Consider the following 16,831-nt stretch of genomic DNA (forward strand, 5'->3'; position numbering starts at 1 on the left):
TTCCCTTCATTCTGAAGGCCAAATGTTTGCCCTTGCCAGGGGGATCACCTTGTCTGTCTGAAGGGACCTCTTCCATCTTCTCTGGGCCCAAAGCTTGCAGGTCTTGGCGAGCTGGCAACACAGACTCAGAGACCAAGAGGAAAAGGAGAAAAAATATTGAGGTTCCTGAGTTTGTTTGCTGGAGGGGCTACAGCCTTGCAATGAAACAGGAAAGCCTTAAGATAGCCAGGGATTTCTTTTGTCCTGTGCATTGGATCTTTGGAAATTACATAGTGCCTTGTAGAGGCTTGTGGAATACTTTGGGTTCTCAGTACTTCTGCAAACTGAACCAGAGGTATGGACACCCACTCAAAATCACACCTCAGGTATTGCTCTTGTTTTTGAAAGGGCTAGATAAAATTTCAAATTAAATTTCCAATGTATTCTCACGCTACTTGGTCAACTGTGTATGCATTTTTCATTTAAAAAAGCAGGAGCTCCTTACTGTAATTTGGCATCACTACCTGATGCAAGCCCTTATTTGTGGCCACTTAAATTAACTTGTTATATATTTTTTTAGTGATACAATTCCTAAATCATGCATGCCATGCCAGAACCAAATTTCATTCAATTTGGTAAGTTCACGTGGGGGCAGAGAACTCTGTGTCAGTAGATTTTATTATGATACTGAAATTACATATAATTTAGCTCTGGTCCTACATCCTGTTTTATGTGGCTGACTCCATCTGCTGAGGCATTTGTCTGAATGAAAAGCATCTTTGCAGGATTGAGTGTGATTGACTGGATTGCAAATTTATATGGAATTTGTTTTTCTACATTTTCATCTCTAACAGTTACTGTTGGAATTTTTGATTTATTCTGTCTTGTGGTATTTTACTCTGCAACACTGGTTGCATTAATGAAGTAATTTGCATCTTTTTTTTAAGATGTCAACAATACAGAAAGTTGGGCTTTTTTTAAAAAATTCCATAAATACATTCATCTTCTGTCTTTTTGTCAATAGCACACTTAGAAATCTTAGGTACCTATCTCCTTGTCAGCAGGAGCATTAAACACATTTGAGGAGCAGACATTTGTCTAAACACTGATTATTTAACAAGGTGATGCTATCTGACTCTGTTGGAAGCATGCACTTCACCTATGCAAATTCTTTACGTTTGGGGTTTTGGTTTTTTTTTGTTGCTTTCTTTCTTTCTTTCTGTCTCATGTATTACAGCTGCTTGGAAAACTCCTGTTTTTCTCCTGTGGAAATTTACCATTAACAATTTCCAGTTGCTTACTAAAAAGTCATATTTTCCCTAGAAAATGTAAGCAAAAGACCTGATGAACCTTTCTGTTCATTCAGGCTGGTGGAATTAGAGTGATGGATGTTACAGCTGAGATAGGAATCTTTTTAGGGTTTTTTTTTTTTTTAAACACTGTTGAAACTGGAAAACTCCCTTTCCTCTCTTATTTCCTCCTGTTTTCCCCAAATCCAGTAAATTGTTCTGTCCCCAAAGATGCTTGTCTTTTTCTACAGGGTTTATAAAAAATATTTGCCCTTGAAAGCAAAGGATTAGTGCATCCTTTATGACACAGGACATAAAATAGGGGTGGCACAAGTTCTCAGGCACAGTGGTGCGTGTGGGAGAGACTCCTTCCTCACTGGCAGGGATGGGAGAGGTGCTCCTTGTAATATCCCAGCCCAACAGCAGCTCTGATTCCCAGAAGGCTCAGAACGGAGGAAACTGTACTAAAAAACACAAAGTGAAAAGGAGATAGCTCCTAGTTTTGGGGAAAGTGTGAAAAAACACTGGACTTGGCAGGAGGCTGAAAGCTTTCAGTACAAAAGGTACAGAAGTACCTTTTGTACAGGTACACGATTCTAAGTGTATTTTCAGAGGAAAGCTGACATTTTTAAATGTTGTTAGGCATCCAAGGTACAATTTTTTTCTTTTTAGTGTTGGGTTTTGTGTCTTGTTAGGTAGAAGTTTGCTATAAGACCTCATACATATGCAGCTCTACACATTCCTTCCTCTTTCTCCGTTTCTCCATTTCCCCGATGGAAAAGTTTTGGGCCAGCCATAGCTCGGCAAGGAGCAAAAAGTCTGAGAAGGCAGCACCGGGCCCTCGTGCTGCTGCTGAGCACGAGGCAGCAGGTGGCTCTGCCAGGAAGGGAAATTCCATGGCACCATTTTCCCTTTCCTTGCCTCGCCAGGCGCTCCGGTGTGAAGGGAGCCGCGGAGGAGGCGAAGCCGGGCGCCGAGGCGCTGAAGAGGTTGGAGGATCAGCGGCGCCGCCGGGGCGAGAACGAGAGCGAGGAGTTGGAGAAGCTGAAGGAGAAGCAGCAGGAGGCGGCGGCAGAGCTGGACGAGCTGAAGAAAAGGCGGGAGGAGCGCCGGAAAATCCTGGAGGAAGAGGAGCAGAAGAAGAAGCAGGAGGAGGCTGAGAGAAAAATCAGAGAGGAGGTGAGTGGAGAGAGCGGAGTGTTGCTCTTGGGTTTATTCCATTATTACTGTTCTACTTCCACTCTCCTTGCGTTAGTCAACAGCTCTTTGCAGCATGGTCTAGTGAAGAGCTGAGGTAAAACATGCAGCATCCAGGTGATGCAGTGCTGGATTTTCCCCCAGCCGGCTCCCAGCTCCATGCCAAGAGTGCGCTGTTCCCAGAAAGCAGCCCAGTCTGGGATACAGCCGTAGGGTTGTATCTCTGCAGCACAAGCTGATAATCCTCAAAAGCAGGAGCAAGGACAAGGGAGAGGTTTTCAGTATGGTTTCCAAAAGGATTTATTCTATGGAAGGGTCAGGGACCAAAGACACAGAACACAGGTGTGTAGGGGTTTATAAATGGGGGCGGTTCAAGGGGAGGGGATAAATCAGCAGCTAATCAGAGATATCCTGGGGAGGGGTAAAGGGCAGCGTTCACAAAAGCATCTTCCAATGAGGGAAGGGCCACATGGACCCCACATGGACACGGAGGGGGATGTTGGGTCACATGGACTAATGGGAGGTCTTACCTTAGGGGATTTCTGTAGGAGAATTCCAAACAGGGCATTGGCACCAGGTAGGATTGACAGGGAACTCAGGGTAGATTGACAGTGGGGTGGGGGGTATATTTCGGACCAAACCATTAACTTGAGCAATAGCAGAACATACCATTAGGAGTAAAAACACACTGCAACATCCAGAGTATGAAAAAATGTTCTAATTCTAGCCTTAGGAAAGTCAGGGCTCTAAAATCTTTCACGAGTCAGGATTTCCTCTGGGCTAGCTGCAAATTTCTTATCTTCTTGGGATTTAGAATCTTGGGGCAGTGCTATAGCCACAGATTTATTTTTTTTTTACGTTATACAGATTGAATTACAAAGTGCATGTCAAAATTTATCTGCTGCAGATGGGCTGGAATGCTAATGTTATATATAGTTACAATGGGCTAGATCTCATTAGGGAGATATTCTTGTCTATTTAAATATTGAGTATCCAACACATCTGTTTTCTTGTACTTCCTCTGCCAAGGGACTCTACAAATAGGATTTCCAAGTCTCTGGTGCATCATTTAGGAATCCTAGTTGTTTGGAAAACAAATGGTAAATGAATAATACTGATAGTATCTGGCAGTTGAATGCCAATTCCTTTAATGTACTGAGCTCTTTACAGCAGAACTCAGCAGATGCCAAGATTGCACAATACCTTGCTGGTCAGACTCCACTGACCAGTGCTCACACTGGTGTGAGGGCTTTGAGGGCTTCTGGTTTGACTTGCAGCTTGTGAAGCAAAGCTCATCTCTGGAGGGAGATCTGCAAGCATTTAATCTTGGGTTTCTCGGCCATCTGTTGATTCTTCCATGTTAAATATTAACCTTGGCACAGTAAGTGTCAGAGTAGAGGGACAGAAGAACAATACCAATGTGAAACATGAGAATACAGAGAAAACTGAGCTTGAGCCTTTTTCTCTGTTTAAGTGGAACTCTGTGACAATAAATTTGGTGACTTTACTGTGAGGAGCCACAAGAGCAGCACACACTAATTGTCTTCCTGGCATCTCTAACACTGATGGATTGGCATTTAGACCTGAACTATTTCAAGGGATATAAAAACCTGTTTTTAGAAAATCTGGTAAACGTTTGCAGGGCTGCACAGCCCTGTGATGGTGATGTAGATTCTGAAACAATGAGTAAACTTTCATATTTTTCAAGGAGGAAAAGAGGAGGATGAAGGAAGAAATCGAAAGAAGAAGGGCTGAAGCTGCTGAGAAACGCCAAAAGATGCCAGAAGATGGTGTGTCTGAAGACAAGAAGCCATTTAAATGTTTCAGTCCTAAAGGCTCATCTCTCAAGGTAACCTCCCCATGAACACCTATACAGGACATAAAAAGTGGTGGGGTTTGTCCAAACCAAAACAACATCAAAAGCAATTTTGAAGTACTTGTAATCAAATACTTGTAATCAAACCCAGGAAAATAGAAAATCTGACTTCTCCTGGGTCACAATGGCTTTGATAGACTTAGCCCAAAACCTCTAGCTGAAAGACTTAACTCATTGGGATGATTGAAAATTAGAGTTCCTGCTTAGAAATAGAGAGTAGACTGGCATCTGTCTCTTCTTGATAAAGAATCTCCAAAAAGGATCTTCATCTCCATGAGAAAATCATTTCTGAAACTTAGAGCAGTAATACTGTGTTGTTTTAAATTTATTATAGGAGTGCTTTGTGAACTGGAGTAGAATCACAGAATCATTTAGGTTGGAAAAGATCTCTTAAGAGCATTAAGTCACAAATGTTCTCTCACTCCTTCCACATCCACAGTTATTTTCTTGCTTGCCAGATTACTTTGTCCTTAAGCATATTCAGCCTAATAATCATTAATTGTAACTGACCTGTATGGGAATTCTAGCTTATGTCTAATCCCCCTAAAAATAATATCTAGAAGTACTGGGCTGGATTTCATTTTCTTACATAACAAAAATTACAAACCTCACTCTTCTGTTGCTGCAGGATTTCTAAATGGTCTTTTGTGGCCAATATTATATTAGAAGTGTGATAAATCAATTAAATGGTCTTTCAGCATGGAAGAGGAATCCTGGTCCCACTGGAATTATTGAGAGTATTGTTTTGGAATTCAGTCCAGTTGTTTTCTCAGCTCAATCTCAAACTGCAGATCTATTAATGTTTTCAGAATTATTTTCCTTTTTTCATTTTGTGTCATAAGTCATTTAAGCATCCAAAACATTTGTCAAAAAGGCCACTTAGTGGGAAATAGGAGAGAAAAGAACCAGGTCGGAGCTCATTGAACCGTGAATTGGATCTCCATGAGATTAAAACTGTAACTGTTGAGTGAAAAACTGCAATTGGACAAAATTAGCTTTCCACTCACAGAGAGCTACACTTTGATCCAATCTGGGGATTTGAGTCTGTTTTGGGTCCAGTTCTAGCAAATACCGAGTCCAAATGTTTTTGAATGGACTTGCCTTTTGCTTCTAAGATGCATTTGAACCTGAAATACTGGGTGAGAATGCACACAGTTGTAAATAAAGATTGCAAAGCTTCATGACTTACTCTGATCAGTTAAACCTGGTCTTGCCATTTTGGTTGCTAAAGATGATGTCTATAACAGACACTATAAATGTACAGCTTCTTCCCAGCCCTCCTGGGAGGGCTTCCTTTTCTTCTGTTTATTGAGATGCCTTTTATGACATACATTTGGAGCTTTAATTCACAGAAGGCTCAGAATGGAGGAAATTGTACTTGAAAACATAAAATAAAAGGGATATATCCTATCTTTGGGGAAAGTGTGAAAGAACACTGGACTGGGCAGGAGGCTGAAAGCTTTCAGATACCTTTTGTGCTGATGCTACACTATTCTAAGTGTGTCTTCAGAGGAAAGCTGACATTTTAAAAATGTTGTTAGGCTGCAAAGTACATTACTTTTTTATGCTGGGTTTTGTGTCTTGTTATGTAGGAGTTGTTTGCTACAAAACCTGACATATGCAGCTCTACACATTTTTTCCTCTTTCTCTGTCTCTGTCTGAGAAATTGGTGATACTGTACAGATTCCTGTCCAGTGTCTGTGGGTGGCCAGTGTAAATGTGTAATCTTGTAGAAGTTCACACCCCAAACTGTTTCTTGACATTCTGTGGTCAAGACCTGAGGGGAGAGTAATCTCAGTTCATTAACCTGCTGTGAAACTTGATGTCAAAATCCAGTTATGAGAAGACAGTCTATTTTATTTCATTTAATTTGGACTGACCTCCCAGGCTGGTCTCAGCCGGTTGGCACGCAGCTTTCTCGCTGTCTGCTCTGCACTGCCCGAGTTATCTTTTGATTTGTAAAGCATCTGGCACAGGTTTTTCTCCTGTGGTGGATGTATCATCTCAGATCTGCCATGAGTCATGTGAGAATCCCAAATGCACAGTTGTGGGTGGGTGGTTGGAATTAATACTGAAAAAAGGGAGGCTCAATGTGAAAATAATGTATGATACATGTGCACATTCTGACTTCTCCTGGGTCACAATCTGGCAAAGCACCTTTTTTGCTCCTTCCCTGTCCTTCCTGGTGTGATAAGCTTTTGGGAAGAAGAAGAAGCTCATAGGAGTGGCTAGTATGAGGAAAATAGGGTGTACTGATTGCCAAGGGAACTACAAAGGGAAGAAGGGAGCTTAACTGAGCAGCAGGGTAGCATATTGCCATACCATGGATGCTGCATGTGTCCATCAGGCAGGCCATGGACTAGCTTGGCTTGAAGACTCAGAACTGAGAGTCAAAGATGTGCAGCTCCTCTCCTTGTATGAGACAGCTCATGGATGTAAAATGTGAAAGTGCATGCATGAACATGGACAAAATATACATATCTGCTTACAGTTAGGAAAACCTGCTGTGATTGTCTAGTCTGGCCTCTAAAAATCACAGCGTTGACAGCTCCTGTTGTTTTAACTGGTAAATACAGTGTTTCCCTCAAACCTGAGACAATAATACAGCAGAGCTACCCCAGTGTGTGGAGTATTCTCAGTGACAGCTCGAGGGTTGGGTCCTTCTGAGGGGACAGTGGAAAGAAAACAAGCCAAGTAAATAGAGGCCAAGTTCATCACTAGCTCAGGGACAGAAGCAGCTTGGATTTCTCAGGGCTGGGTGGACACCCTGTGGTCTGCAGTGGTACCAAACTTCTGTTCAACCTCTGTCCTGTATCTTGGTATTTTTTTTTAAAGTAAGGACAAAGCCTGGAACAAGCTCTGCTGCTCTCCCATCTGCCTCTAGCTTGTCCTTTCCCTACTTTAGTTAATGCAAAACATGATGCATTCAAAGAATTACGTTTCCTGAAAAATCTTTGATCATTTTGCTTTTTAGACAAAGCTCATTCCTCATGTTTTCTTTGAGAAGGAAGGTTACTGAGCCCTTGTATTCTGTTCTCTGGGTTAATCAGCAGAGAACAGTACTAAGTCTCCTCTTGGGGATGAACTAGAGAAATGCAAAAGCAGTTGGGTGTTGAGGGGAGGGAGCAATGGCAGGAGGCTGGGATATCCTTGTTTTTGGAGAAAATGTCTCCTGGGAAACCGGGGCTGATGTGGCAGCCAGCACTCTCTGCAAGGCATTGCTGACAGCTAACCCAGAAGACAGGACTTTTCAGAGACATTTTTTTCTTTCAAGACCTGTCTTGTCCTATCTCATTATTGCTCTCAGTGCCTGACAGCTGGGGCAGTGACTGGAAACAAACTCCACACAATCAGCTCTCCCTAGATGAGCTGTTCTCGAGGCAGAGGGAAAACAGAATGGGAAGAACAGGATATGTGACATTTGTTTTCCCCCATTTTTGATGCTGATGGCAGCACTGGAGTCTGGTAGGTAAACTGAGCTAAACTGGCACACTCTGCTCAGGTGCTGCTGACAGCAGGACAAAGCATAGCTGTGCTTAATGAAGCAAGAGACTGTGTGAGCCACTCAGGAGGACAGGGAAAAGCCTCTCCCAGGGACTGCTGCTCCAGGGGATTTCCACTAGGTCCTTCCACATGTTGGATATGAGGCAAAATGAAAATACAGGGTTTTCTGTGTTTGTTTTTTATTCCACTTTCTTCTTGACACTTTTTTTTTTTTGGAAGATAGATCAGTTCAAGTCACAAGTTTCTGTTGCACAATATCCAACACACAGTTTAAAACTCCTATGAATCAGTGTAATGCCTTTTTTTGAAACAAGTTTTACTGGGAATATCCAATGGCTTTGTTTCCAAAGTCATGGTCTCATATTGTGCATTAACTCCTTCTTTCTGATCCTAATTTGAGTTGACTTTTTTGAGTACGTGTGTGTTCTGAAAGTATTCCATGGTCACAAAACATAGTCCAAGCTATTTAAGAAGATCCTGATAAAGATGGATGCAGTAAAAAGATTATTCTTATTTCATGGTCTGAAACTGAGAAAACATTATGAATTTTATGTTAACTACCTTGCTTTGCCTGTTTCTTTTACAGATCTATTTTGTCATACTGTTTACTGTATGTGCCAAAGGTTTTAGATTCTTTGCATGGAGTGCGTGTGATGTGCAGTGGGTAAATGACCTTTAGATTTTGCTGTGCAGCCTAAATGTGTTTCACTTCTGTGTTGAATACACGTGTGTATAGGTTTGTTTGCTCTAAGTATATTCAATGTCTGCTTCTGCTACCTTTTGAGGATGATATTCTAGAATAAATCCTCACATAAATGTGCAGAAGATATTTTATCATTCAAGGCACCTGCTTCCCCAGGCAGGAGGCCTTGCTCAGCTCTGAGGGTTTCTTCCTAACTCTTTCCTGTTTATTTTCTGCTTTTGCTTTTCCATTTTCCTCTTCTGAACAACCCCTGACCTTTTCCTGGCCCTACATCTGGTGCTCTGAGAATCTCTGTTACCAGTGGGTAAAGAATGACCCCACTTTTGTCTTTTTTACCACATCTACAAGAAAAATATTCCTCTTCCTTCCCACCTCTTCCTCCAGTGCCCACCTGAGCCCACTGTGCAGAAGCATCTCTCCTCCCTGCGCATAAAAAGAGTGTGAAGATCCTGTAAATGAATTATTGGCCAGTTGCCTTGGGTCCTGGCTCTTTGAGAGAGTCCATATTATTTGTCCTTGCTGCCCACCAGGGTTTCACTGGGGTTTATCTGGGGATAAACTGGAGGCTCTTGCTGGAATAACTCAGCATTTTGCTGCTGGTTATGACCCAGAAATCAGCACGGGGGGAAACTTCTACTGTTCTGTAGCAGAAGTGAGGCCGTGTGTTTTAAGTGACCATCCTTGGTCTGTTTGGTCCCTCTGGAACCCTTTACCTGCTCCTTTTGTGGCGTTGCCACCTCCTGTGGGTGAGAGAGCCGTAACCTTTTCTTGTGGAGGCGCAGGGCTCCTGCTCCTGCCGGTCTTTTGCTGCCACCTTGTGACATGCTTCCACTGAAACAGGAGATTTGTCCTAGCAAAGCCCATCTTTGCACTCAGGACTGCCTTTAGCTCGCGTTTTGGCAACTCAAACTGGTGATGGAAATGACTCTGTGAATTGTATGTATGTTTTAGAGCTTCAGAGGTGCCTTTGAGCTGGCTGGGTGGCAGCCGGAGCTCCTCCAGTGAGCTCCTTTGGCAAATTCGGCACTCAAGTGAACTGCCTGCTTGCAAGGGCTTGAGAAATAAACTGTGCATGCCCTTTGATGGGATTGCTGTGGGACTTGGTATTCTGGGATAGCCTTGGATGCTAAAGGCACCGAAGAGAACCATTTAAAGGAATGGCTGTCACTGCCTTGTTTTAAAGGCATGAATGCCAGAGCAGTCACGGTTAAAGTAAATTTTAAATGGAGAGCCCCTGCTGAGAATGGGGAATCCCCAGGAATCCAGCCAGGCTGATTATTAATCATTTCAATCCCCTGGAGCTGCTTGCATATATTTTACTTTTAAGTGAAACTGTAGAGCCTGGCCTGAGAAGTGGAACAATGTGAAGTTGATAAGACTTGAGGAAGTTTGATGAAAGTATTTCTTGACCCTGAATACAAAGAGATGCACACACTCCCCATCCTTCCATCCCCCAAAGGAAAATGTTTTAAAACTTTATTCAGGGATGGAGTTTTTTGTTTTCAAAGTCTTGAGAGATTTGACTGAAGCCATATGAGACTTTCATGAGTCTTCCTCCTTGGAGACATGACAATATTTTCCTATTTACAGAGCAGGAAATAATGATGAAATATCAGATACCAGTTTGTATAATAACAGCTGGTAGAGACTGATTCAGCAGTGACCCTGCCTGAACATGAGCAGTGTTTACACTGGTGGTTTTTTTGGAGCCCAAATTTAAATTGATCATGTCCTCCAAAGACACGAGTAAGGGAGGCTTTGTGGCTGAGCTCCAAACCTGGCCTAGTCTGACCTCTCAGCTCAGAAGAACTTAATTAAATTTATAAAAACTTCATTATCTGTCTGTCTCAAGAGATACATACTTGCTCTTGTGTGGGAGATGTGAGGATGACATAGGTTTTTGTGCATATCAATTCCTTCCATGAGTTAGACTTCTTCCCTTTTCTGTGTTGTTCATTTATTGTTTTGTTACGTATGAGGAACTGAAGAAATGTGTAGGTTGCAGAAAATATATCCACTTTTATGAATCTGTAGCATAATAGGCTCCTATCTATAAACCCTTTCTGTGTGTCTGTGAAATTTCTCTTGGAATGCTTCTCTTTGAGATTGACTTATTTGACGTTTAAATGACATTTCAGGCTGGCCTTGCACAGGCTGACTCTTGATTAACTTTAAGCCTAAAGCTTTTGTTCCTCTCTTTTCTAGATAGAGGAGCGAACAGAATTTTTGAACAAATCTGCTCAAAAGAGGTAAAGCAAAGAAACAGTAAGTTCAGTTCAAACAGCAGTGTTTTAAGTGGAGGAAATAATAATTCTTGCTTTTTTTTTTCCCCCCTCTACTTCCTACAGTGGTATGAAGCCCACCCAGACAACAGCAGTTGTCTCAAAGATTGACAGTAGACTTGAGCAATACACTAGTGCAATTGGGGTAAGTTAATTCCAGTAATTGGATCTAGTTACTAATGGCTTTGGGGCCTTTTTAATCAGCCTTTGTTTTGCTGTTGAAGAATTGCAGGGTTTTTTGATCACAAACTCTTCTTTAATGTGACTTCAAGAGCAAAGTGCCTGAGGCACATCTGTGACCAACATCTAGAGATGCATCTAAACAAAACCTCAGATTTGGGTCTTCCCTTTCACGCTGCAATTTACTGTTTTGTAAGCTGGCAGTAGCTTTGGAGGGTTCAGTCAGCATCTTGAGTGACAGTCACATCCTCTGCTTGGCTGGTGAGAGACCTGTCAGCTCAGGACATCCTGAGCAGAGCTGACCTAGCAGCTTATTTAGGAGAACAAGGAACTGGCTCTGTGCTGCTGGCTGCCACCCCACAGTGAAATTCCTTGGCAAAGACAGAGAAACTAGTTAAGCAGTGACAAAAGGGAAATCAAAATCACATTAAAATGCAGAACTTTGACCCCAGGTGATTTTGATCACTGTTCCTAAGAACTGGAACTGAGGGCTTTTTCTGTCCTTAGTCCAAGGCAAAATAGGAAATTGATACCAGTGTATCCAGCTGTCATCTGACTTGAAATATTTCCTTTGCTGAGTTTCTGATTTGTCCACAAGTTGCCAAATCTGCCTTGTTTTGCAATTAGAGAGGCAAAGCATCACTCATACAGGTTCTTATTCTCATCCAATCTATGATCTGTAAAACGTGCAAGAATGTTGAAAATTAGGAGGGTGAATTTGGCCAGTGTTTTTAGTAACCATGCAAAAGACACATTTGCCCCCAAAAAACTCCCACCCATTTCTCCACTCTTCGAAAGAACACTTCTTTTCAAACATATTGTGATTGCTGAGATTACAACTGAACCTAGAATGCTGAGGTTCAGTTGTCTGGTGCAGATGGAGCAGTGTGATGCTGGATGACAGAACAGATTTCCCCCTGCCCCTGCAAAGGGATTCCCCTAGCTCAGGCTTCCAGGAGCCAGGTACTAACTGAGATTTTTAAACCCTTGGAGCAGCTGTGGGCAGAGTTAAGGTTTGCCATGGGTTTTAGAAAGGTAATAAACACAACAATAAGGGAGTGCCACTTTCATGGCTGGTTGTATCAGGGTGCAACTGCAAATCGAAAAGGGGAGAGAGTCTCAGTGGCACCTCTTGAGCTGGGTGCTCCTTCTCATCTTTGCATGATCAGTGCTAGAACCACATAGAAATGCTGCATTCCCCAGAGTCAAACCACCCTGCAGATCCAGCTCTCAATGCCAAACACCAACTGGCCCCGATTTTTCCCCCAGGGCACAAAGGCTTCAAGACCTAAAGCTTCCGACCTTCACGTTCCGGCCGAGGGCGTCCGTAATATCAAGAGCATGTGGGAGAAAGGGAATGTTTTCTCATCACCTTCTGGGACAGGAACACCAAATAAGGTATGTGTTTAATTATCCTAATGATTGTACAGAATTGTGCTCAGGACCTGGCCTTGCATTCGTGTTCCTGGGAGTAAGCCTGCCTGCCCCTGTTGACATCACTGGTGAAGAATATCCCAAAGGATCCTGAAGACCTCAGAAAGCCACAAGATGGTGTGGCTGCAGTACTGAGCATAATGGAAGAATTTAGTGACCTACTGAGCTCAGTTATGAGACATTGCAGAGCCACATCAGATATCTTAGAAAAATACATCTGGGTCATTCAAGCAGAGTACAAAGAAATTCTTTGAGTAGGGAAAGATTCTTTTGGGGAAAGAAGAGATTTGAATAGGCAGGATGGTGATGATATTTTCTAGATAATTCATAGAAGTATTTGTGAGACTTTTATCGTTTCTGTTTAAATCCGTAAGGCAACATTTTCTTTCTATAAATTGATGCAAGTTGCTGGGCATTTATCATAGGCAAAAAGATGAGCCATGGATTGAAGTGGGTTATCACAGATAGCGATTACATTTCAGTAATTTGTTCTAGCCTTTTAAAGATTTAATATTTTAAATTTTAGGCCACTTCTCTCTTGTGTACTTATTGTGAAAAAATAGTTTAACAAGAGAAAAAAAAGTAGATTTGAACTGATGTCTCTTTTATTAAGCTAAAGATTTTTGGACTTTGAGCTTGTGGTAGAAACAGCATGTTTATGTCTGACATTTATTACTGGGGTAGCAGTAAAGTGGAGATGTTTTTGTCAGTCCATGTATATAATTTCTGAAAACTAGAGGGCAGCAGCACTGTGTAATTCACAGGGACAAACCCCTCAGGGCAGGCAGGACATCTCTGAGCAAGCCATAGGCTCAGTGAGGACCTCTCTATTAAACCCAGGCTTGGCTTTGCTTTTAAATCTAAGCCATGGTAAACAGAGCAAAAGCCATTCTGAAAGTCTTCTGATTGGATTTTATCATTTTGCAGGAAACTGCTGGACTGAAGGTTGGTGTCTCCAGTCGTATCAACGAGTGGTTGACCAAGACCCCAGAGGGCAACAAATCCCCTGCTCCAAAACCTTCTGTAAGTAAACTTGGAACAACCATCTCTTCAGCAGGTGGGCCCTCTCCTGGGGCAGAGGGTGCTTCCTCCACCAGCTGATGGCCTTTGGAGGAACTCTGCTTTGTGTCCTCTTGGCAGCTCACAGCCCTCTGGCTGCTGACTCCTTGTAGTCAGAAAATGGGGAGAGGAAACAGGGCAGTTCTCACCTTAAAGCTCAGAGAAGCACTTCTCTGGTAGAGGATGACTTTAATTTACCACCTGTGAAATGCTTACCAATTATTTAGAAATTACCAGCCACAGGCTGCACACTTACACACACTTGGAGTTTGGCCCTTGACCTGTAAAAATCTTCCAAGTATGTTTTAAAACACAACTGAAATAATTTCTTTCTTTATGAGCCTAAATGTAACTCCTGATGAATGCCCTTTAGCCTGCCCATTAGTTCAGCAAGAATCAGAGCAGAAAATGCTGTTCAGGTAATAAACTGGGAATGTGGGAAGGAGCAGGAGGAGGTAACTGTGGGGTGGAGAAGGGTAAGGATGAGGAACCTAAATATCCATATTGAAGAATTGTTTTTGATGTTAATAATTCAACTTCAGGATTTTGTTAAAGAACTGATTTCTTCCTGTATCCTTGTGCAGTGTTTTTCTGGCAGTTCACCTGCCCTTTATGAAAAGTGCAGCCTGAAAAACACTTTCTCATTTCACACTCCTGTTTGTCCTAAAGAGGAGTTTGAAATTTGTGGCATTGTCCACTATAGAATCTGCCTCCAGATTTTTCTCTCTTTTCTTTTAAGTTGCATCTTTTAGACAATGTAAAACTAATCTCTTATTTTTCCCTCAGCCAACTGTTTCTATCTATGTCTTAATTTCCCTCTTTCTCAATAGATTGTTCTTTCTTCTTTCAATGTCTCTGCTTGAAGGAACGTGCCCTCCTCCTATTCTTCTTCTTTGAGGGTCTGTTTGCTAAGTTGGTCAGGTAAATCTGTTTATAATTGACTATGAAGGTTTATATACATCTATAATGTGTGATTTTTACTTTTTTTCAGTAAAGGGAAGGGAAGCCTAGAATTTCTTATTTAAGCAAATAACTTCTCACCCCCATCACATTCCACCAAAGTTAAGAAATGTTCAAAGTTTTTGTGATCATCAGGATTCTTGTGGGTTTTGGAAGAATATTGAATTCAAGGCAGAGCAAACATTTCAGTTTTACAGGGAACCAAAGTCACAGATCCCAAATTATTTCAGGACTATGGAAGTGGATTTGTGATGATGTCCCCTGCAAATGGCTTTGTGATAAGGTCAAAATTGCTTTCCTCCTTCCTCTGTTACTACTGAACTGCCTTTTTAAAGAGCAGAATTGACCTCAAGCCTTTTAATCATCAGCAACCCTGTGTGGCTGCCAATTACGATCAGTTCCAGGGGTCTCTGCTGGGTGCAAATATCCCTTGCAGGAATCTCATTTCCATTCATCACTGAGCATTTCCCAGGCAGAAATCCTCACATGCAGAAAACTTAGCTCCCCATGGATTGGGAGTACAAAATCCTGGAAGCCATGCAGGACTTGAATACTTCCTGAAGAGGAGAGTACTTATGTCCAAAATTGTTTGAGTCTCTTGTTTGCCAAGCACAGAGGTAGATATCAATCCAGCTGCCCAGCAAATGTCATTTTCATTTGCAGCCCCCCTTTTCCCCAAGAAGCTGATTGGCATTTTTATGGAGTTTTGATTAAAGTCTCAATAATACACTCATTTTCAGAGATTCAGAGGTTACTACTATTCTTGAATCACTTTACCTCATCTGTTTTTTTGTGGGTTTTTTTTTGGTTTTTTTTTTTTTTAATTTTATTTTTTGGTGGTTTTTTTGGTATGTGGTTTTTGGGTTTTTTTGGGGTTTTTTTGGTGGTTTTTTGGTTTTTTTTTAATTTTTTGGGGGGATTTTTTTTGTTTTTTTTTTCTGTCAGGCTAGTGATTGGCACATCCTGAGGTTGCAATGGATGCAATAAAAGTTTAAATGGATATGAAGGACTACAGTGATGAGTGCTGAAATCTGTATTTAAGGATGTGTTGAGCAGGATCTGCTCTTCTGTTGTATCTAAACTCCAACTCTGTTTCTTACATAATTTTTTTAAGAAAATATTTTTATTTTGATCTAAAATAACCAAGAAAAGCTACTTTTGAATTCCTCCCTAGCAGAAATAGTTTCCCTGAAAAAATGTGGTTTTTTTCTGCAAAAATTGGATTTTTTTTTTGTAAAAATCTGAGGGTGCAGTAACTCTTCACTCCACTCCCTAAGTTGAACATACTGAGTTAAGAGCATATGAAATAGATGTGCCATATGAAATAGATGCAACAGGATTGTTTTTTGTCTTAAAACATGAATATATGGGGAGTTATTTTGTGAAATATAATTCTTTATAGCACACAATGTAATGTTTACCTCTGGTGGATGTTCCTCAATGTCCTCTCTTGAGGACATGTTCCTCTCTTGAGAAAGTTGCATTTTTAACTTTTTCTTTAACAAGAAGAAGTTTTTCTTGTTCTTTTTCTTTAGTGAAAATAAACCTGGACTAATGTTGGTTTCTGTTCTCTGACATTAAAAATACAGGATTTAAGACCAGGAGATGTATCTGGCAAACGTAATCTCTGGGAGAAGCAGTCAGTGGAGAAGCCAGCTGCTGCTTCTAAGGTAAGAACACTTCTGGGCAGTGTTTAGAGGATAATATTCTGTTACTAACCCACCTTTTTATCTACAAAAGAAAGCACAATGAGGTTCAGAAAGCCGTGTATCCCTTTTATATTCCTGTTTGGCAGAGCTGTGTTATGTGTGGACATCTGTCCTTTGCATGGAGTTGATTTTTCTTCCTGTTATAAACAGCACTTTTCTCCTATGTGGGATTTTATTAATGTGTTTTTGCTTTTTCAAACAGGTATCAGCTACAGGCAAAAAATCAGAGACTAATGGTAAGTAATGTCATAATGCACATTTTGCACCCGTTTCTATCGTTTAATACAGATTATTACATATATATAATATAATCATGCATATAATGTTAACATACACTATTATATTTAATAAAATGGTACATACAATATTTGATGATATACATCTAATAATACAATGCAAACGTTGTAATACCTATTATTATATAGAAACATTGCCACTTTTTTGCATAGGTGAGCCTGTGTTTTAAAATTCTGCAGCTGTTCACGTTGATGCAGAAGCCCCTTTTTGCCTTTGCCTTTCAAAAACTCCATTAAAATATCATTGAAACATGAATGGTTGAGAAATTGCTTTTGCTGGAGCTGTCCATTGGTGTCTTTTCAGGGCAAAAATAGTTATGCTATTGTCATTTTGCAACCACTGGTTGGTGAAACATGACCTAG

General features: G+C 41.2%; 1 protein-coding gene across 9 annotated transcripts in view; it reads left to right on the top strand.

Moving 5' to 3' along the window:
* The window catches only part of CALD1 (caldesmon 1), a 169,529-nt gene that overhangs the window by 150,308 nt on the left and 2,390 nt on the right, over positions 1–16,831 (top strand). For all 9 annotated transcript variants that reach the window (XM_038152951.1, XM_038152952.1, XM_038152956.1 and 6 more), the window contains 8 exons: positions 2,198–2,447; positions 4,174–4,314; positions 10,754–10,797; positions 10,897–10,975; positions 12,280–12,408; positions 13,372–13,467; positions 16,053–16,133; positions 16,375–16,408. In XM_038152951.1, coding sequence (XP_038008879.1) covers positions 2,198–2,447; positions 4,174–4,314; positions 10,754–10,797; positions 10,897–10,975; positions 12,280–12,408; positions 13,372–13,467; positions 16,053–16,133; positions 16,375–16,408 — 854 coding nt within the window. The remainder of the gene's footprint in view (positions 1–2,197; positions 2,448–4,173; positions 4,315–10,753; positions 10,798–10,896; positions 10,976–12,279; positions 12,409–13,371; positions 13,468–16,052; positions 16,134–16,374; positions 16,409–16,831) is intronic.

This window comes from Motacilla alba, chromosome 1A (assembly GCF_015832195.1).
Source record: "Motacilla alba alba isolate MOTALB_02 chromosome 1A, Motacilla_alba_V1.0_pri, whole genome shotgun sequence".
NCBI classification, from domain to species: Eukaryota; Metazoa; Chordata; class Aves; order Passeriformes; family Motacillidae; genus Motacilla; species Motacilla alba.